General features: G+C 46.0%; 1 protein-coding gene across 1 annotated transcript; it reads right to left on the reverse strand.

The window, feature by feature from the left end:
* On the reverse strand, window positions 1-27,468 carry ATAD3A (ATPase family AAA domain containing 3A). The gene is made up of 16 exons (XM_054222540.1): window positions 27,216-27,468; window positions 26,713-26,789; window positions 25,985-26,086; window positions 24,417-24,476; window positions 23,980-24,049; window positions 22,285-22,450; window positions 21,567-21,636; window positions 18,354-18,509; window positions 18,066-18,122; window positions 17,089-17,214; window positions 14,597-14,721; window positions 12,248-12,299; window positions 11,267-11,337; window positions 8,388-8,555; window positions 7,692-7,800; window positions 1-434 (listed from the first exon to the last, which is right to left on the reverse strand). The coding sequence occupies exons 1-16, from the start codon at window positions 27,436-27,438 to the stop codon at window positions 255-257; spliced, it is 1,812 nt and encodes a 603-aa protein (XP_054078515.1). The 5' UTR covers window positions 27,439-27,468; the 3' UTR covers window positions 1-254.
* Window positions 27,469-27,814: the final 346 nt, after the last annotated feature.

Genomic DNA, 27,814 nt, shown 5'->3' on the forward strand with positions numbered 1-27,814 from the left:
ACTAACACAGTCAATGGGATTTCAGCAAAGGGGTCCTTTAATACAGCTGCTTCTGCCTTATTTAAACCACTTTTTTTTTCCCTAGTGCACTTTAAAACCATGAAATCCAAGGCAGACTGAGGCAGTACCCCCTCCCTTGCACCAATGGACACATTTCAACACATGATTCCACCAAACATTTGCCTAAAAAGCCCTCCCCGGCTTTCTCCCGTGCCCACTTCCCCGCACATGCTGGTCTGAAGCCTGCAGACTTCTCACACTGGCGTTCCTTTGGGGAAAGGCAGCAGCGGGTTGCCGGCAGCCCCTTTGCTTGCTTCGGCCCCCTCCGTTTTCAGCCATTCCATCTTCTGTTTGTGTTGCTGCACAGCATCAGCGACCCGGGCATCGATCATGGCCTCCGTAAGAACACCGTCCTCTGACGCATAAGCTGCAGCCTGGAGAGGCAAAGGCAGAAGAGATATAAGGTAGTGATGGCAATTCCTAGGATCAGTGAAGAGCTGAGACTGGGAACCCTCTTTTGTTTTCTTCTCCAGGCGTGTTCGCCCCCACTCTAGCTAGCACAACACCCGGTCTTGTTCTCCGTCAGCGGCGGTGCCCAGAGCGACCTGCAGGACAGCTAGGACTCCGCCGATGGGCGTTTTGCAGATGACAACACAAGCAGCCGTACCCTCCACGGAAGGGAAGGATGCTGAGGCTGTTAGCTGCACCCATCTCCAAGGTAACAAAGCAACTCCAAGCTGCAGATTTCTAAATCTGGGTACTCCCCGTGCAGGCGCTCCCGCAAGCGACTCGGTATACGGCTCTTGTGCAGCCATGCTAGCCAGCGAGCTTGACTCTAACGAGGGTGGGACCCAGCTTCTCCCATCCATGCTGCCTGCCCCAAACAGCCCCAACCTTCCGTCTGCCCCCCTCTCCTTCCACAGAGCTATCACATCATGGATTGCCACATGCCAACCCTTCCGTCTGCAGGACGTTCCCCAGGACCCCAGTTAGGAACATAAACTCCGGCCCTCATACAGGCTGAGGTGTGCTTCTAAGGCATTACATACGTAAATCTTTAACGGTGCAAAACATCAATTAAACCAAGCGACGAGGTTTACTGCAAAGGCATCGTGGAAAGAAATTACAGCGTGACCATTGTAGGCACCCACTGTCCAATGATGAAGACGGGAGAGAAGACAAACCCCAGTTTGCACTGGTCAGTATCACCACAGCGCTGACTAGCCCAGACCTGCCTATTGGATTACGGCTACCTCACTGCAGGAGGAATAACGATTTCGAGAAGTGGACAAGAGGTTACCCAAGCTGTTTTTCAGCCTCCTCTAGCCTACTTCCCAGCCCTTACTCGGCAGCCCTTTTGGGGGAACCGGTTAGGTCACAAGAGGTCTCACTGCACAAGCCACACGTAACCACAGAGCTGGCAGGCACTGGCTTTTACTGCAAGGAGCATCAAAACAGATCCATCCCCGTGCAAAACATCTGTAATCCTTCCTCAAGGCAGAAGTGACAAGTTCGGCTAACGCTCATACTTCAAGTTAAGAGTAAACACCGGCCGCAGGCACGGAGCGCGGGGGAATGGAAGGTCTGTAAATAGAGAATTCACTTTGCATAAAGGCACTGGTGCTCCGCATTCAGCGAGGGAGCGGGAGGCACCCTGAACACAGCGAGGCGGTTACTTCCCACCGACACCAGAAGAGCACTGCTGCCACAACCTGCCGCTGCCACGAACACCGCCACAACACGTACCGGGAACGTGTGCTGCGACCTGCCTTCTCTCAGCACGGCACCAGGGGCATGGTGGAAAGGGTCTGCGCAGCTCCAGCACCCTCTCCGACTCACCCCCGTAGCCCACCCACCCGCCTTGTTATTTATTTGTTTGCAGGACACGACCCGGGACTTAAAGCTAAAAGGAGCCAGCGTCCTTTTGTCAGTGCAGCCCTCCGGCCAGGAGGCTTTGGTGTTTTAAAAGGGAGTAAACGCTTTCCTGGGATGCGCGAATAGAGAGGATGTCTTCCCTTCCTCCCTGCCACCACACAGACCATAAATTCAACTGTGGAAACTCCTGCAAAGCTGTGCAGTTCACGCTCTGTTGATTTTCTCAATGACTTTCTATTTATAGCAAGCCTCAGGCCCCGGCTGTCAAGAAAGCAAATGGGGGAAGCAGCTGTCCCTTCTGGGAGTAGCTTGCACACACACAAAAATGGTACTGAGCTTCATTTGTATTCATACCTCTGCCTTCCGCATGGACACATTTTAACCCATTTTCTCCAGTGCAACTATTCGTGTTTTATAACTCAAATCCAATTACGAAATAATCTGAAAACAAAGCGTTTGGGGAGGAAGCAGAGGGATGGTGCACAGACGACAAGTCCAGCCTAGATGATCTAATGTTTAATTTCAGCCAAGAACTGTGGTTTATTTTAACTTGGCCAAACTAATCTGTATCCTTTGAATCCCATTTATAAAGAAAACAGCCTGCTCAAAAAAACCCCAAAACCACACAATCACACCCTCACTGATAACGTCCTTATAAGTAATTCCACTTCAGTATGGAAACATTAAATCCTTCCTGTAACTTGGTCAGGCAGATGATTTTTTTTTTTTATTATTTTTTAAATATAAACAAGGTTCAAGGAGCAAAAAGGCATTTTGGCAACAAGGGCAAGGAAATGTCAGGAAGCTCACCTCTGCCGTTAACACTGGGACATAAAACTCCTGGGAATTCTCTCAAAGTGTTGCCAAAACAATTTTCCAGGGATTACAGCTTGGAATAGTGAAAGGTTGCTTTTTTGGCATTTTATCTAAAACACATCAGTGGGTTTAAGTCCAGGGAGCAGAACTACAAAGTCTGCACGTTACTAGAAACGGATCTAAAGGGAATTTTTAAGTGTGTAAATGCATCTAAGCCACGCTATACTCATCAAGGATTAGAGATGAGGAATGGAAAAGCACAAGGACAAAAGGGAATGCTCAGTCTTCTGCAGAAGAGATTAAAATGGATTTCTAGCAGGCAGACTATTAGCTGTGCCAGACAGCAATATTTTTCCCAGCGCTAGAGGTTACACCCTCGGGTTTTCTGCATCTTATTTTTTCCGTTTGGTAGATTCAGGACAAACGGAGCCAGACTGAAACAACAGAGAACTAGAACTTCACGTAAACGACAGCCAACCAATTTCAAGCCCAGCTTATAGCGGAATTAAGCCTACGAACGCTGCAGCTATCGCTCAGGCTTCTAGTTTAACTGAGATGGTTTTGTTAAAAGCAATATTGGCAGAGCGCTCCAAAACAACAACGCAGAGCCGACAGCAATGATGGTTTCTCCTCCTACTGCTTCAGAACTTCAGTTTTCCCCAAACTGTCACTGAGGTTCAAGTTCTGGCCACGAGAGGTGACCCCAGGCAAGCCAAGGAGAGCTGATGAGGACCCATCTCAAAACTCCATCAAGTCCATGATAAATACCTTCTCTGTCCATCCCCTCCAGCCCTTCTGCAGGTTGAGGGATGGAAGCAGGAGTACCCATGCAGATCCCTCACTGCCTTTCCTAGCACTGCTGGTGCTTCGTGGGTGATTTAATCAGGTTCCATCACACAGAGGTTAGGACTGGAATTGCAAACACCGAGGCTTCAGTCAGCTTGAGGTAGCAGGACCGATCAATGCTTCACCATAGATTAAGCCTGCCTTCCTGGTCCCTCTGCTGTCCAGACACTGGTTTTGTTCCAAGACATGTCTACAGAGGTATAACACACACAGACAGCAACACCGCAAGTGACTGTCGGAGGAACAAGCTAATTAAGAAAATACATATATACAAAGCTGAGGTGAATTAAGTGACAGGCACATTGCAGTTAAGCCTACACTTTGAGGATTAGCTCCAAGTCACATCACGGCGCTATGCGAAACAGCTGAAAACAGAAGGCAAGCAACATGCTCCCATCCAGCTCTGTGCTCCAGCACTCACAACCAGTGGTTTTCGCTAGGGCTTTGTGCTGTAGTCCTCCCCAGAACGGGTCAATTGGATTTATTAAACAGAGACCTTAGGCATATTGCATTTCAGCAGCTGTTGTGACGAGCCTATCTAGAAAAGTGTTGGAAGCTTAAGCATCTCAAGACATAGCTGTTTCAAGCCTGCTTTGAGGACTTCTAAGGAGCACCAGGCTCACGACATCTGCTGTTTACCAGCTCTGCAAGGTGTTACTAAGATCAGAAACAGAACCATTAAGAGATACCTCATTTTTCCCTTTTCTTGGCTCTTCCTGCCCTTCATCTTCTCAACTTGTACATTACCTCAAACTCTTCCTGCCTGTGTTAACTTGGCATAATGCTTCAGGTGGAGAGAGGGGGGAAAAAAAAGAAAAAGGCAACCGCAAGTAGGGAACCGAGTAGGAAGTGCGGACGTTCACCTTAACTAGAGTCACAGAAGAAGCTCCCTAAATCCTCAGGTCAAGCCCTTTTGCAGCTTCCTTATAGCTCCACACATCCAAGGCGGAGAAAATTGTAGCTTGCAAACTGATTAAAATTCCAGTGTGTGTTCATAAAGGCGCTGCTCACATCAGGCTCTTTCCCACATCAGCCTTCTTTGTCACGCAGAATTGTGAATCAAAAGTTCAGTCATACAGGAGTTTAAAAGACCAACAGTTGCAGAGTTAAGTCTCTTCTGTAGTATATAACCACCTCAGAGCTGCTGCCTCCAGCTGAGGAAAGTCTGAGAAGCGTTTTCTTGAGGCAGTTACGCTGGTCCGTACAGCCCCTGCCTACCCCGATCCACCTCCTCAGAGGTGCCAGGACGTAGCTATGCAGTTAACTTGTCTTGCCAAGCTATTTTTGGTTCTGATCAGCTCCCTGACCCAGTTCACAGCAGAGCCGTACAGAGAGGCGTACCGGCGCGACGGAAAGGACAGCAGAAAGGCAGGAATATGAGGCAGGACTAACACTGCCAGAAATGCTTGTCAAACTGCAGCCTTAATCCCTCCTTGATAGGGGCAAGTGTTCTATCAGCTACAAAGCTACCGATAACAAGCCATCTGTTAGTGCTGAACAGGCCCCCAAACACCCATACCATTCAAGAGATCACAGACTGGTTTGGGTGGGAAGGGACCTTAAAGCCCATCCAGTCCCACCCCGGCCCTGGGCAGGGACAATCCCCCTGGGCAACCTGGGCCAGGGGCTCACCGCCCTCACAGCAAAGAATTTCTTCCTAATAGCCAAGCTAAATCTCCCCTCTTTCAGTCTGAAACCGTTACCCCTCGTCCCATCATTACACTCCCTGATAAAGAGTCCCTCCATATCTTTCCTGTAAGCTCCCTTTAGGGACTGGAAGGCCACTGTAAGGTCTCCCTGGAGATCTTGGGTTAAGATCAACTTGGGTTCAGACTATGTAACACACCTGCTTACAAGACAGGCTTCTAACCACAGCTACTGAAGTGCCATAGGCTAAGATTTACATAGGCTAAGAAAAAGGCAGGGGTTAACAAGTCTTGCCACAGCCAAAACTCAGTGGGCCATATCCAGCATCAATGCAGGCCGCTGTAAAGCTCCACTCAGTTACTGCTCCAAACTCCTTGACCCAGTGACTGAAAAAGAGCCCGACGGTAGCACTTAGGTTCAACAGCTCCCAGGGTGGTGTTTAATACAGAAATCTTCCCCCTTTTCAGACTCCTTCACAAACCTGCCAGTGGACTGTGTCCACCCAGTCATCTCCTGAGGAGAGACGCCCACGTCGAGCCACTGCTGCAAAAAGCCCCGTGCTATTTTAACACTGACCCATGACACAGCAATCACACTTCCTTTCTTCATCAACAAGGGGTAAGACATGAAGTCCCTTGCTCCAGAACACCAACAACTTTGATTTTGACCCAGCTGAAGCTTCTTGCAGCTTCTACATCAAAACAATTTGTATCTTTTTGCCCACCCTCTCCTGCATCTTTTCTTTTTTAAAGCCCTTGGACTGTTTCTTGACAGCAGAGAGGAACATAAACTCCTGCTGCAATTTTACATAGAACCTTGTTAATAGTTCTGGAGCTATAAAGTACATTTTAAAATAAGTGATCAGGGCAACAACACTAGGGAATTAGTCACTCCCACCTTCCCCTTCCTTCAAGATCACTTAAAGGATAAATGATAAGAGCTGAGGTCATTGCAGGGAGTAATGACGAGCTAGGAGATAAGGGGTGATAAACAGCCAAGCTGATAAAAGGCAGAGGATCATTTATCACAACTTTTTATTACAGGAAATGCCTGGCAGCAAAGCCTTTCACATACATGGGATAAGGGGGTTCTCGTGTAAATGAAGAGAAATCAAGAAATTCTACAACAATTAGTGGCCTGCTTTCTCTCCCACATCACCGTCGCTCAGTTTAAGATAAACACCCCAAGTCTTCCCTCCTGGGTTTCAAAATCAGCCCACAAAAAGCATAGGCGTAGTTGGAAAAAGATGATCTACCGGCTCCGTGAAAGGCAGAACGGCCCAAGAGTCTGGTCTTTCCTTCAACCTGTCAGCTCTCCAGAACACTCTCTAAACACGCGCTAATTGGACACCACGGTGGTCCACCTAAACCCGTCAAGATGCACCACCTCCCTCAACCTCAGACACTTGCCAAACATCTTGCTAAGCTTCTTGACCGAGCTGGTAACGATACTCATCTGGTATGTTTGCAGGCAGAGAATGGGAAGAAATTAAAAATAAGTAAAGCTTCATATACACTTTCAGATGACAGCACACATTCTTGAAATACATTTCAGCAATACAAAATTCACATAGTAAAATTAGCCAGCTGTGTGCTAGCATCCAAAGAATAAAATAAGGACTAACAGCCCTCCAATGGCTGCTTTGGATCTCAGCTCATGACTGCTGCAGTTAAATGGATTAGAAAAGATAAATACTTTCTGTTCCTTGAAAGGTGGAAAAACAGGAGGAAGAATAAAATGCGAACTTTGCAAAATGTGTTTGTAAACGGCTAAAATAAACAAACAAATCCCTTTGTTTATACAATACCTGAAAGGAAGCTGACATTAGTAAGTTACATGACACACAATTTGGAGCATATTCCTTAAATTGATATTACTAGGTTGGTTTATATACACAATCCAGTAAGAAACTGACAGCTGTGACAAAACAAGATGAAAGCCTGATTAAAAAAAAGTGCTTATGGTTGCTGAGTATGTGAACAATTGCATTCAAAGTGATTGCATTTCTTATTTCTAGATAGGTACCACGCACGCAGAAGTACCCGCTCTTTTCAGCTCCATTTTCCAGTTAGTTTTGTGCCTTCAGTTACTGAAGTTGCATTAAAAAATGTGTTTAGAACAAAGCAGGGCAGAAGGATGGTTTAGCGTCCTAACGCTGTCATACCTATGGGCCACAACAGCAGGCATCTCCTCTGCTGAGCTCCTTGAGCTGGAACGTGCGCAAGGCCAGCAAGATTTGCCCAAACCCATTCCTAAGTCACTTGCTTTACTTAAATTCAGTAAGGGATTTCCCATTAGTGATTATAAAAAGCGTTCCTATTTATGAGATGAGGAATTACGCTGATATTCCGACACCTGCTCTAGAGCTGGCAGCATTCCACTGCGACCGTACGGACATACTGAAGCTTCCAGAAGTGAGACAAGACCCAAGACTCCAACATCAAACACTCAAACCTTCCAGAAACGGAAAACGAACCAAGCAGCCCAGTGACAAAAGCCCCACTTACCTGCCATGCCACAGCAAGCTGAGAGATCTCTCGGCCAGACATGCCCTCTGTCAACCTGGCAATCTCCGAGCACTTCTTCCCATAGTCAAACTGGGCCAGCTTCAAACGTCTAAAAAGCAGCAGAACAACGTTTAATTTATGTGTAGCCACATGACAGGACAGGAGAGTGAGGGAGCCAGAGGCAGGCTTTGTAAAGAGCAACACTTAGAACGAAATCAAAGATCAGACCGGCTCGATCTCTGTAGAAAGATCCAGCCTGAGTACAGAACTTCTTCTGGGCCCAGAAAGCCCAATTTTGTGGCACAAAGAAATGTGCGTACCTGAATTAAGACCAAAAAAAGTGCAAGACTGCACAGCGCACAAGGAAACAAGTAACTTGGTCTGATTTGTTAAGCCAAGCAGAGACAAGTGCTTGCACATGAGCGGTTCCATCAATGTTCCAACTTGCATTATTGCCTCCAGTGCAGTAACTGGTCTCCTAAACTTTAAGGGCACAACAAACCACCGCATGAAATTCTAGGATGGCACCTCATCCCATAACAGGACAGCAAGAGGCATCTCTCCAACTCTTACCTGCACGACTTGTTTAAAGTGGGTTTATAGGTGGTGTGACAGAAAACACAGAAAAGGAGACGAAGAAAAACCATAAAAGAAAGAGAATCCTCCAGGGTGGGAGAGTTCTGCAGGGATACTCACTGTTTACCCTCTGTGGCTGGCTTCAGGACATGCCTATCAAAATACATCCTCACAAGGCGCTCCCGTTCCTCTAGCTGGGGCAGATCAAAGTTCACCATTTCATCTATTCGGTCGTTGATAGCCCAATCGAACTGCTCAGGCTGGTTGCTTGCTAAAACAAGCATAAACCTGGAGAATGAAACAAGAGAGGAAAGAAGACTGAAAACCCCCATAAAAATAAAAATCAACGAAGCAGTGTAACCATTGGGAACTGGCCAGCGTCTAAGACCTTTCACAACCTGGTACGTCCGAAGATGCCTTAGAAACAGCTTTGTAACAGCATCTCAAGCAACATACTAAAATGCAGTGCAGTTTAAGCTATTTAGAACTGAAGTGCATTTAACTCAGTACTTAGCCTGCCAATATCAGCCTTCCCCAGTCTGCCAAAGAAGTCTAATTTATCACCTTATCCATAATCTTCCTCGGGTTAGGAACATCACAAACATTTAGCAAGAGTACAACCTCCCAGAGACCTCTAAGTGCGAAACCTTGGAACAAGGCTGGACAACGCGGAGAGACGTTCTCTGGCACGTACCTATCTCCAGTTTAAATCCCACTTTGGGGAACCGACTTCAAGCTGCTAAGTACACAGCGCAGCACCCTAGAATCACGAGGGGCTGCTTTAGTCCTGCTCTGAAGGTATGGATGGCTGCCAAACTGAAACCTCAGCCAGCTCAACGAGCTGCAGAGCACTGAACGGTCTCATCCTGGCCTACGAATAAAAGGAGTGTTCCACTGCTGGGTCTGCGTACGGGGACGATCATGCTTCAGCAGCTGGTAAAAGTCGACTTGTTTCCTTCAAGCAAGCCTGACAACATATTCCCGCTACTAAGTTTAATGTGTGCAGAAAGAGAGGCGTTCACAACGGGTACCGTAAAACAACAGCGGTTTGTTTGACCAAGCTTTGCTCCGGGGTGCAGACGTGCCAGCTTCCAGGTCATGCTCTCACTTGCTGCATTTTGAAGCCAGAAGCCCTTTCTCTTGCTTTATGATGACGCTTCTTCCCCATGCCAATTCTACTTTAATGCCTTAATTGATGTTACCAGCTTAATAGCGCGTTATAATTTGAAATGGGCTTTTAACCACAGCTATTGGAATATTGACGTTCGTGCTGTCTATTTAAATCCTAGTCTACAGGGGGCTGTGTTCTTTGCTGCCATTTCTGAAGACAACTTTGCCAACCCAAGAGCCACACAGGCATGAAACCGCTCCTCTTCTACCAACATGGAATTCCCCCAAGCCCCTCGGATAAAGGATTGACACACAACCTGATATTCAGGTCTTGCTCATTTCTATCGTGAAAACGATACAGGAGATGCAGTAACAGTAAGGTATCCAGCAAGAAGATGCAGAAAGTTCTTTGGGAAGTTTAAGCCGGCAATTCACAGTATTTAGCTACTCTGGTGACAATTCACTGGTAAAATAACAGTACTCCTCAGGGTCTCGCCAGAACAGCCAGATTTACATGCACTATTAGATTTATTCAAGCGAACTCCCCATTCATGGATACAGAACTCCTCATTGCCCAAAGCAGCAATAAGGCCGCTCAGAAGTGAAAAGCGGCGCATGAATCACCAGGACGTGTTCATTCTCCTCGGATGGCTCCCATTTTAAGTTAGGGCTGAATTCAACATCTGACAAAGTGACAGCCCAAGCGCTTTGAGCGGAGGCACAGCACCCACCAGCACCCGGCAAGCCTGCCCAGAGCTCTGCTACGGCAATTTAACATCAGGGGAAAGAACCGTCCCCTCACCAACCCCTGCCAGCCACTGGCTCGCACCACAATTATAAATCCGGTCAAAAACCATTGCTTTGCTAGATCTGCAGCAATTAGACATTACAAGTCTGAAAAGGACTATATTTCCTAGAAAAAGGGGGAAACTACCTAAAGCAAAAGCATACACACTATTATTCTTGGAGGTTCTGCAGTTCCACCTAAACATCTTTATCATCTTTGCAGGTACAGGGCAAAAGACATTTCTAGAGATCACCTAGGAGCTCAGGATATCTACAGTTTTCACCTTACATTTTCTGTCTTAAGCACCATTTGCTCAGCGTCCTGTAGAACATACGTATTTTGCCAGTATATATTTATTACATTTATTCTCGCAAGCCGCCAAGCATAACATTGTTTAATAATAATTATCCTCCCAAAGAGAAAACCAAGGACCTTGCAAGGTTCTTGCAGGCTCAACACCTTGCTTCCTAGCAGCCGACTTACTCATTTTGGAAAGGCTCGCCTTCCAAGGCACCTCACTGCGACAGAGAAGGGTACAAAGAAGCTGCGTACAAGCACCTACCAGTTAGAGCCGTGTTGGTTTTAAACAAGCTCGAGGGCCCAATACGTCCTTGTTTAAACAACGGTACGGATCAAGAAAGAAGGTACTCATTAAGACAATCAAGGTGTTTAAATACCGCCTGTTTCAGGAAAGAATTTCCCCTACAGTGCTGGACAGGAGCCACACACAGTACGGGTGTCACGTGAAAGGGAACTGCTCACCTCCACACACCGCATGCAGGGGAAGTGTCGTCCTGAGAGGCGGCTCAGGATCCCTTTTGCACATCTGCTAACACGGGCCAACCATCCTTTTTACAAGCACTGATCTCTACCCTGTGTACAGCCCTTCTGAGTTCTAATTTCCAGGTCCCAGGAAAAGATAAAGGAGGAGCAAGCTACATTCCGTATGTAAACTGAAAGTCTATGCAGATTTTTTTCCCCAAGACCTTAGTAGCACAGATAATACTTTTCCAACTCTCACTTGCACACCGCAAAACCTTTACAGACTTTCCTCAATTGAGGGGAATATCAACGGCTGTAAGGGCTGAAACCGGATACTTACTTGTTGCTGTGCTGCCCTGTTCTGTGCAGGAATGCGTTTAAAGTTGCTCTGAGATCTTCGCTGATTTTCTCCTGCAAAGATGAAATCCAAAGGAAGATGAACTGCTTGGGGACCTAAGACGGGTCACAGCTTTAAGCAGCATTACTGACAAAGTGAGTTCTGTTATTGTCAAGAATTTGCATTACAGCACAACCCAAAGCACCACAATACTATGGAAAAAAAGCATCAATTTATATACCCAGAAAAAGGTTTGGAATTAAAGCTTCCACCAGAGAGGGTAAATATTTACCCAGTCATCCAGTGATTCTCTCGATTTCCAACCCAAGGCTCTAACCGTTGGCCCAGGTGGTTTTCTCTGTTGAGCACTGTTTTAACTGACAAGTCCAATAAGACACTTACAGGAAAATAAGCCATGCCAAAGAATTCACTTCTACATTCAAAGTAATCTTCTAGAGATAGCACTTTAAATAGACCATTGGGGTTCAAGTAGCAGGACCAGATCCAACGTACAATAGGGTGACTTACTTTGAAAACATAAATCATTTGTACAGGGGAAAATGCTAGTGTCGCTTTGTTAATGTAGTAAAAAGCAGTTCTGTTATGAAATCCTCCCAAGATAAATATCTGTGGGGACAAAAACCAAACCCTGCAGGCTACCAGCTCTGCAGTGTGAACGGCCTTCTCTTGTTTTCAAGATATGCCTCTTTCTTTCCTACTGCCCCGGCACCTGCAAAACCTCCAAAAAGATGATGTCACCCATCTTTTGGAGGGAGGAATTCTCAAGTCAGCCTTGAGATGCTCATTCCATTCAGCGGCAAGACACTAATTTCTTTTCTCTGCATCACTTAATTAGGTGAGCAGTAAGGCACCTGCCGGTTTTAATCTTTCGCCTGTGGAAGCTCGCTAATCAGGTTAAACAAGGAGGCTGTTGGCTGACTAATTCTGCAGCACACACAGATAACAGACAGAGAATTTACTTACTGTTGCCCTCTTCCGCAGAAATGCATCCGCTTCATCCACAAATAGCAAGAGGCTGTAAAAGGAAAGCACTACACAGTAACAGGAGACAGGTAAGTGAGGCTCAAATGGCTCGAGGATTCTCCTGTCCCGCTACCAGGCACCCGCAACTGCCACCAGCTCTGAGCCCGCAGGATTACACAAGCAAATTCATTTCTTAAGGCAACATTTCTCAGCTAAGCTACAGCAACGTTTCCATTGCATACACCCGGCCCAACAGTTAACGAAGAGGCATTAGCTTAAGACACCTGAGGCCATAAATCTGACTCCAGGCCTCTGGAGTTTTGTTTCCCCGCTGTTGAGAAGGAACTGAACAGAAGCAATTCTAGGGCACACAACCTTAACCTTCTCTAGGTTCTTAAATCTAGATGGGAGTTCTCCAGGGCACGGTTTGGCAATGGGCTTGTATCTAGCCCTGCTGGTATGTTATTGCCAAGTGGGAGCAGATCTTGGAAATTTAGACCGGGCTGCCCATGTATTTGCCAGAGTGCTTATTTTAGCATTCCCTCCTATTTAGAGAAACGTGTGCGAGAGAGGTACACAAGCACACAAGAAATCTCGGTGACAGTGGCATCCTCCTGCCATTTTTCTTCCTTATACCTTTCTGAAAATCTGAAACCAGAGTCCTCTCCTGCAACTCGCTTTGCTATTTTGTTGTGTTTTTCCTTTCCAAACCACACTAGCAATAATATAATGGTTTTATGACCTGTAGAGAAGTGAATTAATAGAGTCAATGAATAATTCACAAAAAACCAAATTCACTTATAACCCAAGGGTAGTGCTCTTCCCAAGAGACGAAGCATCTAAAGATGTTTATCAATAACAGAACCAAGTTGCTCATAAAGCTGTCACGGCACCTTCTTGCCTAGCTTCAAACCCAGCTTTCTTTCAAGGGATTTCAGGGCTTATTAACATCTTTTACTCAACTCCAGTTTTTCTGAAAATATTCTCAGCTACAGTCTCTGCAGAGAAGCGTCTTTTATCACAATGGCTTTCAGCTAATAAAGACAATGCAGTACTAACAGCTAACACTGGATAGCCAGAATAAAATCTGCTTAAATACTTGAATGTTACTGGAGCTTAGAATATTGATGTACGCAGACACATGTAACCTTTGATCACCACTTTCGTAAGATGGCCATCTGGAGCGTATGAAGCTCAAATGAACAGAAGTTTTTATCAGGACAGAGAATAGACTCAGACCCTGAGAAAGGGCATTCTTCAGTGGAAGATCCAACAATATTCATCCACAGTAGAGTATCCTCATTATCTCTTCCAACCTCTTTTTCTAAGCTCACTTAAATGCTTACACCTTTCCTTCTGTAGCTCCTCAGGGCAGGAGAAGCTTAAGGAGTTTAAATCCTTAAGACATTTGCTCTGCAAGTTTTGGGGCTTTTTTTTTAAAAGGGAAATAGAAACATTCAGATGATGAATGTTAAGCAAGGATTAAAACAGACGCTGCAAGATAACGTCCATCTAAAGCAATCAGAGAACACGTAAATCACTGGTTAGTCACATTTACAGAAAACCTGCAATCAAAACAGCACAAAACCCCCAAACTGATGCCCACTGCAAGCTCACTATTGAATTTTAATGGCCCGGCTGGACAAGCAACTACCTCTGGACTGCAAAAATCCATTTACACTAGCATGAACAAGTTAACTACGTACTCTTACAAAATCAGAGGGTGAAGATTTAGCCTCAACACGAATGCTTTTCTGCAGATAAAAGTTCGCTTTTAAAGGTGACTTTTATACCTATCTAATGTCATTGCCTTTAGCACCCACCTCCCCCTTATCCTCTTTTATTTCTTACAATTCAATACTGCTGTTGAGATCCAAAAGTAAACAAGAAGCTGGATCCAAACACTACCAGAGTCTAAAAACTGAGCAACCGCAACAGGGAACATAATATCCAGAGACTGTAAACACCTGGTTACACCTCCTTCTGCGTTCAGTCTTCTAACTACCGTCAGAAAACTGATCACTCTGAAAAACACATGTCTCAGCCTTCAAGTGGGCAATATCTGCCTGGTGAGATCAGCAGAGCGTCAAGCTATGACTGATCTGGAAAATCTGAAGTAAACAAGGAGGGTCTGAGGGAGCAGAAGAGCAAAAGCTTTCAGCCTTTTAAATATTACTAAACTGCAAGAATTTATCCATGCTAGGAGATGCTGTGGCTGGTCAGCGTTACCCCACCCACGAAAGAGTATCGTTTAATAACAAACAGCGATTAGGGGGCTGAACTACATCGTTGCAGTGGGTTTCTTTGAGCCAGAAACCAAATTCAGGACTCAGAGGAGCCTTTACTTACCCTCTCCTGCTGGTGTTTGCCCAGTCAAAGAGTTTATGCATGGCAGTCACTCCCTCCCGCCCCATGGGGGCAACATCGCCACCGGTCATGATGGCATAATCCATGCCAGAGTGCACAGCTAATTTCTGGAAGGAAACAAAACCAGCCAGTGAAGCGTCCTCTTCCACCGCGAGCCCACGGAAGGTGAGGAGGGAAACAAAAGCAGCTTAGCCCTATGGGCATGCCTATTTGCAGAGGGTAAGTATGCTCTGAGAGACAAGAATACTTCTTTAGTCACTTAGGGGCAGCTTTTAGTATTGCTCTGAAAGGGAACAAGATATGGAAGATTAGTCTTATGGCAACGTACGAAATTTTAATGCCAGAAGGCACTGCTGAGAGCGCTTCGACCTTCATCTTTATCTTGTGCATTGTTTATTTCTTCCACCGTTTTCTTCATGGTCTAGTTTCTAACTTGCTTTCTCTGTGCAGTTGAACAGGATTCTGTTCTCTACTAGACGCTTAACTAATACAACTCAAAATTTTATTAATTTAAAAAAAATTAAAAGCCTGGAATTAAACAGCCAGTGAACCCAATGAGTATTCAGACAAAATAACACAGTTTTCCCTTTGTGTTTTAAAGCCTGCCACAACTCGTTGGTCCGGTGGCTACTAAACAAAGGGTTTTGATGAAGCTCCTGGGCCATGCTGGAGACATCTCCCTTAAGCCTGCAGGTAAAAAAAATAATCCTCCATGATCTTTTCATAGGACAGAAAACGCAAGTCTATCCGTAAAGCAAGTTTGACAGGATGTAGCCAACATCAACCAAGCACATCAGAAGAGCCTACGGCTTGCACTGATCAAAGTTTGCTCAGGCTGTCGTGTCGCTGCAGGGCAGAATTTTAGCCTTGGCAAAGCCGCCTTCTACTTCAGCCCAACGAGGTCTACACCAAGAGCCGTGTAACCTTGCAATTAAGCTCCCAGCTTAAACCTGCTCACCAGCTCATTGCAACATCTCAGTGGTGAATTAGCCCACAAACGCCTGTATCTGAAAGAACAGGCTTCAGCAGGATTTGAAGCCAATACACGGGAAGATCTCTCTCCTCTCCATTTTAGCAAGCAGTTCACACAGCAGCCACCAATCGAGCCCTGCCACGGTGACAGCCAGCAAGCCGAATTCACATACCATTAGCTGACCCAGACCTGGCCAGCCAGTTCTGTTGAGCAGAGGAAAGTCATCTGAAGGTTAAAATGAACAAGTCAACCCAAGTAGATGAGCAACAGCCCCAGCGAAAGATGCTTAGCTGAATCCAGCCAATTATCTGCTGTGCAGCAGGAGGCTGTAAAAAGCATTGCTCTGACCATTAAAACCATCCAGTTCCTGCTACTAATGTTTAGTGTTTTGTATCAGTCCACAGCTGGAAGCTTTGGCAGTTGCATCCACGTGTGTTTACATCTGTCTCAAGAATCCTGTCATACGGCATTATACTTATCACAACAGACCCACGGATGTCTTTGCCCCCCAGGAGACAGGCCACTGCTATGACATGTTGCCTTTTTAGAACCGCAGTAGCAGCAATCTACATTGTCACTGACATTAACCCAAGTGCAAGAGTTACAGCTCAGGAAACACCCAGCTTCCCAGCGTAGTGTAGTCTCCTCTCTAGAGGATACAGGCCTGATGTGCTCAGTCCTTTCCTCACCCTCACATCCATTTTCCTTCTGACCCACTCCACTCTTACAGCTACCACCAACATCCCCTTGGAATTCCTATGCTATTGGGGAAAAAGCATTAAGAGGTAACTTCTGGTCTGTTTAATAAACTTCACCTTCCTCCACTGCAAACCACTTGGCTCTTACACTTCTCCCTTCTCCTTATGCTGCTCGTGCCATTTCCTAGACCTGTCCCTCTCTACTGGCTTTAGAAATCCAAACTGGGTGGCATACTGTCAGAACAGGCAGCAAAAAATCTACTGGGATATGGGTTTAATGTATTGATAGAGAAAAAAAAATTTCAACTTGCATCAGCACATCAAATCTGCCACTGTTAAACAAGTATATGAAACCTCGCATCTAGAAGAGCAAGTTAAAAATCAAATCCTGACTCAAATCAATGCAAAACCCACCCTGGTAGCACACACGCACAGTAAAGCTATACCTGTCTCTTCCCTGCTCTGGGATTAGTACGCAACAGCAGGAAAGATCCTATTTAGACAAGCGCATAAAATTAACAGAGGTGGAAACGAGACAGCAGGCTGGTGTTGCGATTTCACAAGTCACAGTTGCCTTTTCCAGATGGAAGGGCTCTTCTGCCTACGCTCAGCACTGGAATCCAAGCGACTGCACTAGAGCTGAAGCAGGCTGGATGCCCTTTCCTCCTTTCCCAGAGACACGAGAACACAAAGTTTATGCAATACTACAGCAATAGATTTCAGACCAGAGAGGGTGCTTCGACCCTGAAGTTTTCAGAGCACCCTGCAACATGCGGGTTATCAGAATCTTGGCAGGGTTTTACCTTGGCAAAAAGCGTCTTTCCAGTGCCAGGGGGACCGTACATAAGAATATTCCTGTATAGGCTTTTGTTCTTTTTTGTATTTCTTGTTGCTATGGCAATGTCTCTCACACGTGCTTCTAACTGTGGCTGCAAGAAAAGGGTTAAATGTAAGGAACAGAAAGTACCAAGAGACTTGCACCTTGCAGCTCCACAGATGAGCACCAGCAAGCAGGCAGCACTCCTACAGTCTCAACTTTTTAAGCCTTAACTTCAGGTGCTTATTTCTTCAGACCAGGGACATTTCCGCTTCTGTGTCAGGATTTACTCAATTTGAAGTTCTGTCCACTTGGCTACAATTCTTTTATAAGAAAAAAGCAGCAGTGCAGTAACTACTGTAAGAATTGAAACCACCTAAATATTCACTTCCTACTGGATGCCCTGGGATACATCAAAACATAAGCAGCTCTTTACAGTGCTAATTCTTTCCTATAAGTCATAAACATTCCTGTTCATACTTAATACTGCATTTGTAAAGATACTGGGAGGAAGCTAAATTTGCCTGATATCCAGGAGTCAAACCGAGAAGCAAATACAGAGAAGCAGCCCTAATTAGCAAGTTAAGGACCACTCACAAGATGGGCAAAAGCATACGCTTCTTCAGCTTTTTGGCTTACAAGCAGATCTAGATGGGCTAATCCGCAACAGATCAGATGAGACAAGTGGAACTGTATATTAACGTGCTGACTGCAGAGAAAAACTGCAGCAGGACTGAACTAAGAATTCCAACTGCTCTGCAAAGAGGAAGAAAGGTTAACAGAGTGCTAAATGCATGTCACACTGAACACAGGAGCTTATTTACGGTCTCAGTGCCCCAAGGGTACTATGTCTGCAGGATTACTGCAATTACACCTTTTGAAGTGAGTGTAAGGAAACAGCCTTTCTTATTTAGATTCCAAAGTCATCTTTCACAGACCAAGACAGCAAAATAGAGTACTCACACTGAGAACAACTCCTTCAAGGGCATCCTGAGCCTTGCTGGTAAGACGCTTACCAACCTAGAGAGGACAAATTCAATTAACGGCATGTAGAAATTAACCACCGTTTTGACAACTCACATGGACAAAAAGGTCGTATAAAGTGACAATGAGCTCAGCCCACCTATGCTATCTCTTAATAGCACATTTACCCGCAGACCCACAAACAGCTCCCTGCCTGACACAACAGCCGCAAAAGGAGTTTTGCATCCTGGTGTCTGAGCGCAACACAAAAACAATGCTAAAGCTTACCATGATAGGATGCTTCAGTGCCTCCAGCACAGTAATACGCGATGTTTCTCTCACCAGGGAAGGTTTGCCCAAACGCGCTTCGATGTATCGCCCTGCTACTGCCGTGGCATTCTTGGCAGAGTAAACACCCACTGCCAACAGGGTTAGGCCTGCCACCTGCAAAGAAAACGGCGAAGGATTAGGAAAATCACTTGGCAAGGAAATGGTATTGTGTGCAGCATGCCCTGTGGTGCGGAATTAAGATTCAGGACAACTGCTGACCAATAGGGGTTTATTTTTGGTAAGATGTTTTATCCCTGTTCAGGCAGTCAAGCTCTCGCACTCCCTATTCACAGGGCATTTAGTGCTCTCGCATCTCGCGGTGTGAAAGGCAAAGGAAGCACAAGTAATGCATATAGTCCTGTACCCAGAAGTACGTACTCTTTGCTCAAAATGTGTGTGGCTTTTCAGACCTTTATCCGAGTATGTATTAAGACAAACAGCCATCAGGCTTTGCTACAAACTGGAGATATAAATCTCCTATGAGAGATCAGTATCTCCCATAATGCTGAAACTTTAGCTTCCAGCCTTATGAACAACAGCACACGGGGAAAGTGGTGTGGTTTGGGTTTTTTTTTTTTCCCCAGGTATTCTGTGCAGGCAGTTAAGAATAAGCCCACATGAGCCAAGCGCTGTCTGCCAGATTACCCCATACCATATAAGAAAACTTATGCTGAATAAAAGATGCCAAGACAAAAAAAAAAGTGAATTGTGACTGCCACCGAGGCAATGCACAACAGGGAATAAAATGGGCTAGCCAGGGTACATCCCCGAAAATGAAGTCATGCCAGACCCAACGCAAGAGGAAAACATGTACTCAAGAGGAGCTTCAAAGCCAAAGCCACCGTGAGCATTACCATCACTGCATTAGAGACTGTTCTTTCAGAAATCGCAGAACACGAGACATTCCCATCCATTTGCCAGTGAAGCAGAAAGACTCCAGACTCCTCTGTGGTTTATGGCTGCTCCTCGGTTCAGCACTACGTCGGCTTATATTAAACCAAGAGCCCCGCAGGCAGCTTTTCCCCACCATAGCTCGCTGTCAGAATAGACAAGAAGCTGTTCTGACAACGCTAAAGACGCTCCAAGAGGCTGCTAAGAGTAACATTTCAGGACAGGATTTGAAAGGAAGATTTTACAGAAGTGCTTAGCATGTATAGGTTTGTTTCCTTAATTCTCAGAGACTGACAGCATTGATTGATAACTTTTATAAAAACTTTACTTAAGGTGCACAAACATACGCCTCCAGTTCCCTCTGTTTGTACATATGCAAGCAAGTCAGTTGGTTTACTAGAAGTCCTATTCACCTGAAAATACAAGGGAACAAGGGGCATTAGTTTTAAGCTGAGAGGTGTTTGGGAAGAGGCCAACTGTTCCACGCGGTTCTGAGTGCGAGTGATGAGTCGTGCTCAGCTTACAGCCAGATGCCAATAATTCACATCAGAGCAAGCCCAGACAGACAAAGCAGCGCGCTGCAACAATCACTTTTAAAGTAAGCAGGGTTTTTCTGCACATACAGAACAAGGTCAAAAGCCTCAAGGACAACAAGGATGGCATGGTTCAATAAACCACGAGACACCATCTGCTCGGTTTCCCTCCGCTTAAACGTGTGACATCACGTGGATGGAAACATGAACGGTTCGGAACTGCAAGCTCTAAGGTGCAAAGAATTAGACGACCTCCACACCTGATTCATCCCAGCTTACAGGGACTTTAGAACACAAGAGAAACTCCACCTTTTTAGCAGCCTCCCTCTAAAACAAGGTACCGCAGCAGATGATCGCACACACTCTTACACCACCTGCTTTAGCAACACCCAGTACCAAGCAAAGTTACAGGCTGGTGCATCAGATCCAGCCAGGCAGAGAGAAGTATTTCAGACTTTTGGACTTCACTGATATTCATCTTACAAGATACAGAGAAATACAGCTTTAAGACCGACAGCTATGTATCAAAAGAGGAAAATTACTCAACTCGCATTCACAGAAGAACCCAATTACTAATCTAACTCCACAAATCAGTCTGATTACAGCGCCTATCTGTTTATCATGAAGTATCTAGCAAAGGAATGAATCTCTCACTGATAAGCAAAGCTAATTCCACTAAAAAAAAAAAACCCAACAAACCCCAAAAAAACTTTGAGCAGAACCTTTGGGGTCGCATGGATGGGAAGAGGTAAGAAAAAAAGCAGCCCTTACAATAGGCGGGAAGAACTGAAAATCCAGGGCTAATTCAGAGGAAGCCTAAAATAACTGGCTAATTCTTACCTTGTAGCCATTTTTCAAAGCAACAGAGAAAAAAAAATGAGTTCCAGCTGTGTTATCTCCTTTCCAAAAATATACTTTTAAGCTAAATGTCCCAAATTCACAAGACAAGAGTTTGTCAGAAGCAAAAATGACCATAATGCAGGAAACTGGTATCTGGGTCAAAAGAATATGCAGCTAAAAGCACCAAACGCTAATCTGCAAAAGGCTCTGAATACTGCAGCCATTCCAGGTGCAGCCCACAGATTACAAAAGGATCCACTAAAAGCACGTCGTTCTTCTCCCCAGTGCCCTCAAGCAAAGCATCCTTTGTATCAGCCTGTGTGTATGAAACCGGAGGGTGGAGCAGATGGTGGTGAATTACTTGAAGCAAAATGTCCATTTTAACAAGCCACGCTACTAAAAATATATTTTCACTGTAAAGTTGTGTTGTTAAGTAGCACACTGAGAAACAACTTTATGTCCGTAAGAAGCCATTGCCATGCTCTTTTGTCCTATGAAGAGATGTCGGTCCAGCTTTTAATCAACTTATTTAGCACGCACAACAGTTCTCCAAGTGGTTTCTAGGCTACATCAAAAATAGGTATAAAGTTGGGAGATAAGCAGCAAAGAGTTTTAGATCATGTGCTGCAAAGTCAAAAGACAACTACATGCTGTTGATCAGTCACAGCCAGAACTTTTACACGACCAACGAGAAACAAGTTATCTATACAGAGAAGACGAGTATTAATTTGAATAAAAAAATCTGAAGCACAGAATCTCCTTAAATGAGGACTGCAGAGAGCACTAAGTGAGCAGCAGATTCCCACCACGGTTTACAGTGTATAAACACAGCAGAGCAAAGAGTGAGCTTCACACACATTTACAGACAGACTTTTCTGGAAGTTATCAATACCCATCACAATCTTACCGTGGCTGTAACTTTGTCCCAGTCTGTTACAAAAGCACGGAATCCTTCGCCAAAGAGCATCCCAGCTGTCCTATGGTAAGCAAACAGCAAGGCAGGCAGGAGAAAAAAAAGAAAAAAGGGGATTTCAAAGACTAACTTAAAACAATTTGCAAAACAACTTTATACTCTATAACGATCATCTTCAGAACCAGTCAAATCTAACTGAGTGCTCAGGTGGGAACTGAAACATGACCAAGCACGGCAAATACATTTACAGTCATCTGATGTCTACACCTGATCTAGGATTAAACCCAGAAAAGCGTTTGGCACTAAGATGATAACAAGTTATTTCTTTAATACATTATTGGTGCTGAACTGCAATAAAAGGTATTTAACGCTAAAGCTTTTTTTTAGTCAAAATCTAGTTACGTTCAGACACTGAAATAACTCAGAGTAATTTAGCAAATAAGCCTTGAAGTAATCTGTTAGAAAAACTGTATAAAATTCACAACTCTTTAAATAGTCTCTTTGTTTCACATTCAGATGACAATGTAGCAAGACAAGTGAGAGAGAGGGTTCTCTTTAATATAATTCCTATTTTTCAGAATACAGGGGCATACAAACTAACTTTTGCTATCCCTCAGAGCTTAGAGGAATAAACAGCAAGGTTTCCTACAGGAAGGGAGAAATCTGCAAAAGCACCAAGGCAACCCATGCCCTTTTCCTGGCTTGCACCTACTTGAGGGACTCTAGCACTGTTTGGCGATGTTCAGCAGCTTTTAAGCGGATCTGCTCCCGAATGATGTCTGCGTTCTCCCGCTCAGCCTTGGCACGGGCTCTTGCCTCTGCCTCGACACGCAGCATTTCATTCTTATGCCGCAGCTCCATCTCTCGTTCTACGGTAGCTGGGGAAAGGAAAAAAAAAAAAAAAAAGGACAAAAGAGGACAATCTTTTGGGTTGGCTTTATCCCAGGTAGCAGGCAGGGGAAAGAGATGCATTGCTTCATCCTGGCTTCGCAACAGCTGTGTATGGTAACACAGCAGCAGACTTCAAGATCTTAATTCCCTCCCATCCTCCCCCTAAAGGCAGCCAACCAGTAGGATATTACAGAAAACAGCCAAGGAATTTTCCCTCTGTGCTCAGAGGGATCATACACCAAATAGGTGGCCTTCTCCAGATGGCGCACCGCAAGACAATAATCACGCTTCAGTTCTGGAGGTTCATTATCAGAAAAATTGCTCAGGGCAAACTTTAGTCAGAGACGAGCCAGACAATAAGCAATAAAGCAACAGAGGGAAAAACAACAGTGCTCGGCACTGCTGCTGCTCATCAACATCATGTCAGAGAGGCAGGGTGAGATGCTACAGACAACACAGGACAACCCCGGGCAAGTAACTACACACGGCTTGTAAGGAAGAGAAACAAAACTGAGTTGCCTGTAAAATGCTGTTCCAAACAGGATTTTGGAAGCTCTGTTACTTCAGACACACAGAATTACAACAGAAACATTAAGATTGATGTGAATGGAGAATGAATAAAAGAAACCTAAGAACCACCCAGAAGATGAGATGAGGACTTCACAGCCAGCACCCTCTATCTTCAGTGTCACTGCAAGAAATCCTGGCCGGATCACGCAGCTACTGACACCTGGATACTCATCTGAGCGCTGGACAGGCTACTTTGACACTTGTATCTTGGTGCCAATGAGCAGGTGGATGCTACAAGAGTAAAAATCACGCTCTGCTACAGGGTTTCACCTTTGAGCTGTGTTATGCGGTTGCTCCAATACGTCCCTCAAAGACACCGACAAACGGTGAGAGTACCCTAGATGGCAGCAAGGGGCGGGTAACACTGGAGTCCACCTCTGCGCAGGGAGCAAGCCAGCCTCCCAGTCCCGCTTGGTCACACACAAATTGCCCTACATTTCCAAGACTTGTGCCCTAGTGGAGTCCCACTGGAGTTCTGCAAACTCAGTGATTCTGGCAATTCCACAATAACGGAAAGAAACAAAGCAAGTTTCAGACTAAAACATCGTTACTCACCTTTTATTTTCCACAGGAAACAGTGAACGGCAACTAAGCGACACAGATTCAACCGTTCCTCCCAGGAGCCAGTCTGTTTCTTTTCCCTCCTCAAAACTGGTTCTATTTTAGCTTGTCCCAGTATAAAAATCAGAATTCTAGCTGCATCAGGAGACGCTGACAGCTCATGGGGAAACCCAAGTACCACTGACGTTTAGGAGCGCAGCCACTTCTAAAACTTATCTTGGAAGCAACCAGTAGTTCTAGTGCTATAAGGATTTACCTGTTACTTGCCAGTATGTCATTAACAAGTGACTCCAACAGAGCATCAACCAATACGGACAAAAATCAGTACAGAGAACTCATCTGCCCACCCACTCTGTCACTAGATAAAGAAAAATTACTAGCTTACCCCGCCTCATGGCTTCCTGCTTTTGTACAGATTCTTCCTGTTTCCTCAGGTTCTCTTCATTAGCAAGTTGCTGCAGGGAGAGTGACAGCAGAAAATGCGTTAAAGTTGTAAGAAGTCGGTCAAGCAGGTATTTGTGTAAGCTTCAGTACTACAAATGTTTTCAAGAAGCTAGTGCTTAGGTTGAAGTGCATTCGTCTTCTCCCCATCTCCCAGATTCATACTCTTAATCCCATGCTCCTAGCCCCTTTGTCCTAACTCCTGACCTTTGATTTGCCTGGCCAGCAGGGTTGATGCCAAGCAGATAGTACAGCTGAAAGCAACTGTGCCCAGCACCAGCCACCTGCCCAGCAGGACAGGGCACAGCTCCAGATCACCACTTTGATTTAAGCAAGCTACTATACAGTCCCCACCCGGGTTAGAAAAGCAAGTTATCGTACCTGCTGTCGCATCTGTTCATCATAGCGCTGCCTTGCCAATTTGTCCTGGTATTGGGCTCGCTTCAAACAAAAGAATATTCAGAATATAAAGATTAAGCATTAAGAGAGACCCCTAGTCCTGAGGGCAACGAGGTTTGGAACATGCAGGGGGAAAGAAAACCAAAACAAAACAAATACACACAAGCCAAAAAATAATCCCAGACATGAATATGAACAGGGCAAAGTTTGGGGCAAAATATCCTCAGCTAGCACCAAAAACTCCTCCATGCTAAGAAATCTATATAGTCTGACTTCATTTTAAGGTATCACAGACATAAAAACAAAGAACAAGTATTCTTTGGCCCAGAAAAGGAGACTTGCTTTACTGGGAAAAGCATGTTTTTCACACTCTAAAACACATTACCTGGACTGGCGATCGCAAGCAATAGAACCATCAAGACATGCTGCCTGTCAGATGAGCCCTGCTTCTGACTGATTTTCTTCTTCCTCATTAATTTCTCTTCAATTTTCCACTGCAAGTGGCAAATAAACCCATGTCATCTACACTCAACTGAAAGTGGTCTGAGGGCCCATATCCATCAGCAAGGAGGACTCTGTGCTAGGGATGATATTATTCCCTATTCTGAAGATACAGAAGGCGGAACCGCTTGCATGGTAACTCCTCAACAAGTGTAGAGCATGGCACTTCAGGAGTAAATCATGATCGAGTTTGCTTTGACTTCAAACGGCACCCTGTGAACTGCAAGAGTTCAAGAGCTAACTCACAAACGGAGCAGATGACTGAGGCCCGCTTCCTGAGCCAGCCCTGTTCAAAGTCCAAACGCGGATGGGATAAAAAGCAACATGTGCCAAACAAGCAGTTTTAGCTATCTTCCTAAGATAGATAATCAATTAGAACTAATCAATCACCTGATTTCCTGTGCTGTCAAAGTAAAAAGTCACCACATGTGAGCTATTAGCATAAAAGCTGATTTCAGTATCACTGCCACTTCAGTAGCTCATGCTAAAACATGCCAGAAAGTGCCAACATTGCTCAAAACCCAGCCTCTGTAATTCCCAGATTTGCAACGCTTCTCCTCTTAAGGTATTTTTTCCTGTCTAAGAGATCAAACTTGGAAGAAACAGGGCTGCAGGCTACTTAAGACTGACATTCAAATAACTTGAGAGACATCTAATTACCCAGGCTAACACATATACTTGATAAGCCAGTACCCTTCGGCTATTAGGCACAAACAAGTGTATCTCAGCACATTCAATAGCACTGCCCAGAAAGTTCCTTTAGGAAAATTTCAAAGAGCACAGAATAAGAGTAACTGCTACTACCGGTCCCTTTGGATGTTCAAGAATTTGGTAAACAAAAATTTAAGACAACAAAGCTGCGTATAACTGCAAATCAAGGCCAACATTACAAAGCCAGGGTAGAAAACGGGCTCAGCCTCACATCTATGACTCTCTCTGTTCCCCTTTCCCCCACCCCCAAAAGGGGTAATTAACGCATTATTGCCTTTTCTATAAAAGAGGACACAAACAAGGTCTCCCAGCACTTGGCTTCCCCCTCATTCCCTTACTGCTTGATGCTGTTTCGTTTCTTCACTGAGCGTTTTTCGTCTCTCTTCTGCTTGTACCCGTATCTGCTCATTCTTCAGTTGTTCTATGGCAGCTTCGTACTCCTGTTAAGACAGGGAGATAATCATCACCAATGAGCTCAATACCTCATCCTATAGAGAAATGCTAGTGACAATTGTATTCCAAGAAATCCGCCTGTAATCAAAGTGGTATCCTGCAAAGCTGGCTAACACCACAAGAAAGCTAAAATACAATCATAAAACATGATTTTAAGAAATCTCATAATTAGCCATTTCGGGAATAAATACTATTTAGAAAAACCCCACAAAACCAAACCAACACCCAAAAAATTCTGCAAATTCCTTCATAAAAGAAACAGAAGTCTGTCCTCCAACCAAATACTTTACAGTTCACTGCAGAAACCCCTTGAAATTCCCTAAAAATGGTGGTGATATTCGAAGAGTTACAAAACCACTCAGGACAGTCAAGTTGTAAATAAAGCCATAAAATATGTCTGAGAATAGGCCAAATCGGCAACACTTCCCCTTCCAGAATTACTTTTTTTTTTTTAAAGGCAAATAATTATGACTTGCTGAAGCTGAACAGCAATAAGAAACACTTAGCACCCTCTGCAGATTGCCAGAAAATGAGACTTGGATTTACACGCCCCCCGGCCCCAAATCTGGCAGCTGCCTGCGGCAGGCTGGCCGTACAACGAGTGCCAGCATACCTTAAGTTTCGTTTGCTGTTCCAGCTGCAAGGTCTGCTCCTGCATCTGGGCAAGGCTGAGAGCATCTTTCGCATGGCCTGAAATTGAGCGGGAAGAGATTATGGACAGCACAAAGGTTTTTTTCCTAGAATTAAGAAAACGTTGTCTATTGAATCATCCCGGCGCCGGCTGAGGCTGCCCCGCGCGCAGCCCTGGAGCCGCACGCCCAGCCCTGGAGCCGCACGCCCAGCCCTCCCTGCCGAGGGACGCCCAGGGATCCCCTCAGCACGCCGCGACCCGAAGGCGGCCGGTTCACCCAGCGGGGACGGTGCTCCAGCTCCTCCCTCCCCCTTCCCAGGCCCCGGCGGGACCGCTCCGAGGCACCCGGAGGCCCGACCTCGGGGCCCCGGCAAGGATCAGCGGCCCCGGGCGAGCCCGCGGCCGCACAGGCGGAGCCGGGACCTGCCCGGAGCCGAGGCACCGACAGAGAAAGCCGCCACCCCCCGCCCCGGCCCCTCACGTACGGGAGGCGTCCAGCTCCCGCGCCGCCTTGGCCGCCCGCTCCAGGCCCGTGGGGTCGAAGTTGCTCCATTTGTCCTTGGGCGGTTGCCGGTCGCCGGCGCCCCCCGCCGAGCCGCCCCCGCCGCCTCCCGGTGCCGGTGGGAGGGAGAGCCCGGCCGCGCCCGGCGCCGCCTCCCCACCGCCCGCGGGGGCCGCACCGCGGTTCAGCCCGAACAGCCAGGACATGACGGCGCCGCCGGCAGCACGCCCTCCCGCACGCACACACGCGGCAGTCGCGCAGCGCGACGTCGCGGCCTCCTATTGGCCCGGGGGCGGTCGCAGGCATGGCGTCACCGCCGAGGCGTCTTCTGATTGATGGAACGACGCGGCGGGCTCGGCCAGGGAGGGGAAGGCGATTGGCTGGGGAGCGGGGCGGTGGGCGGTGCCGCCGGGGTGGCGACGGGGAGCGGAGAGGGACAAACTGGGGCGGGCGGCGCCATAGCAACGGGAGCGCGGCCGCGTTGCTAAGGGCCGAGCAGGGGGAAATAACGTCCGTGCGGCCGCTGGAAAAGGTGTTTTTCGCCGGCAAATCTGCTCCTCCTCAAAGGGCTTCACGCGGGAG

Source organism: Rissa tridactyla, chromosome 16 (genome assembly GCF_028500815.1).
Source record: "Rissa tridactyla isolate bRisTri1 chromosome 16, bRisTri1.patW.cur.20221130, whole genome shotgun sequence".
In the NCBI taxonomy this organism is placed as follows: domain Eukaryota; kingdom Metazoa; phylum Chordata; class Aves; order Charadriiformes; family Laridae; genus Rissa; species Rissa tridactyla.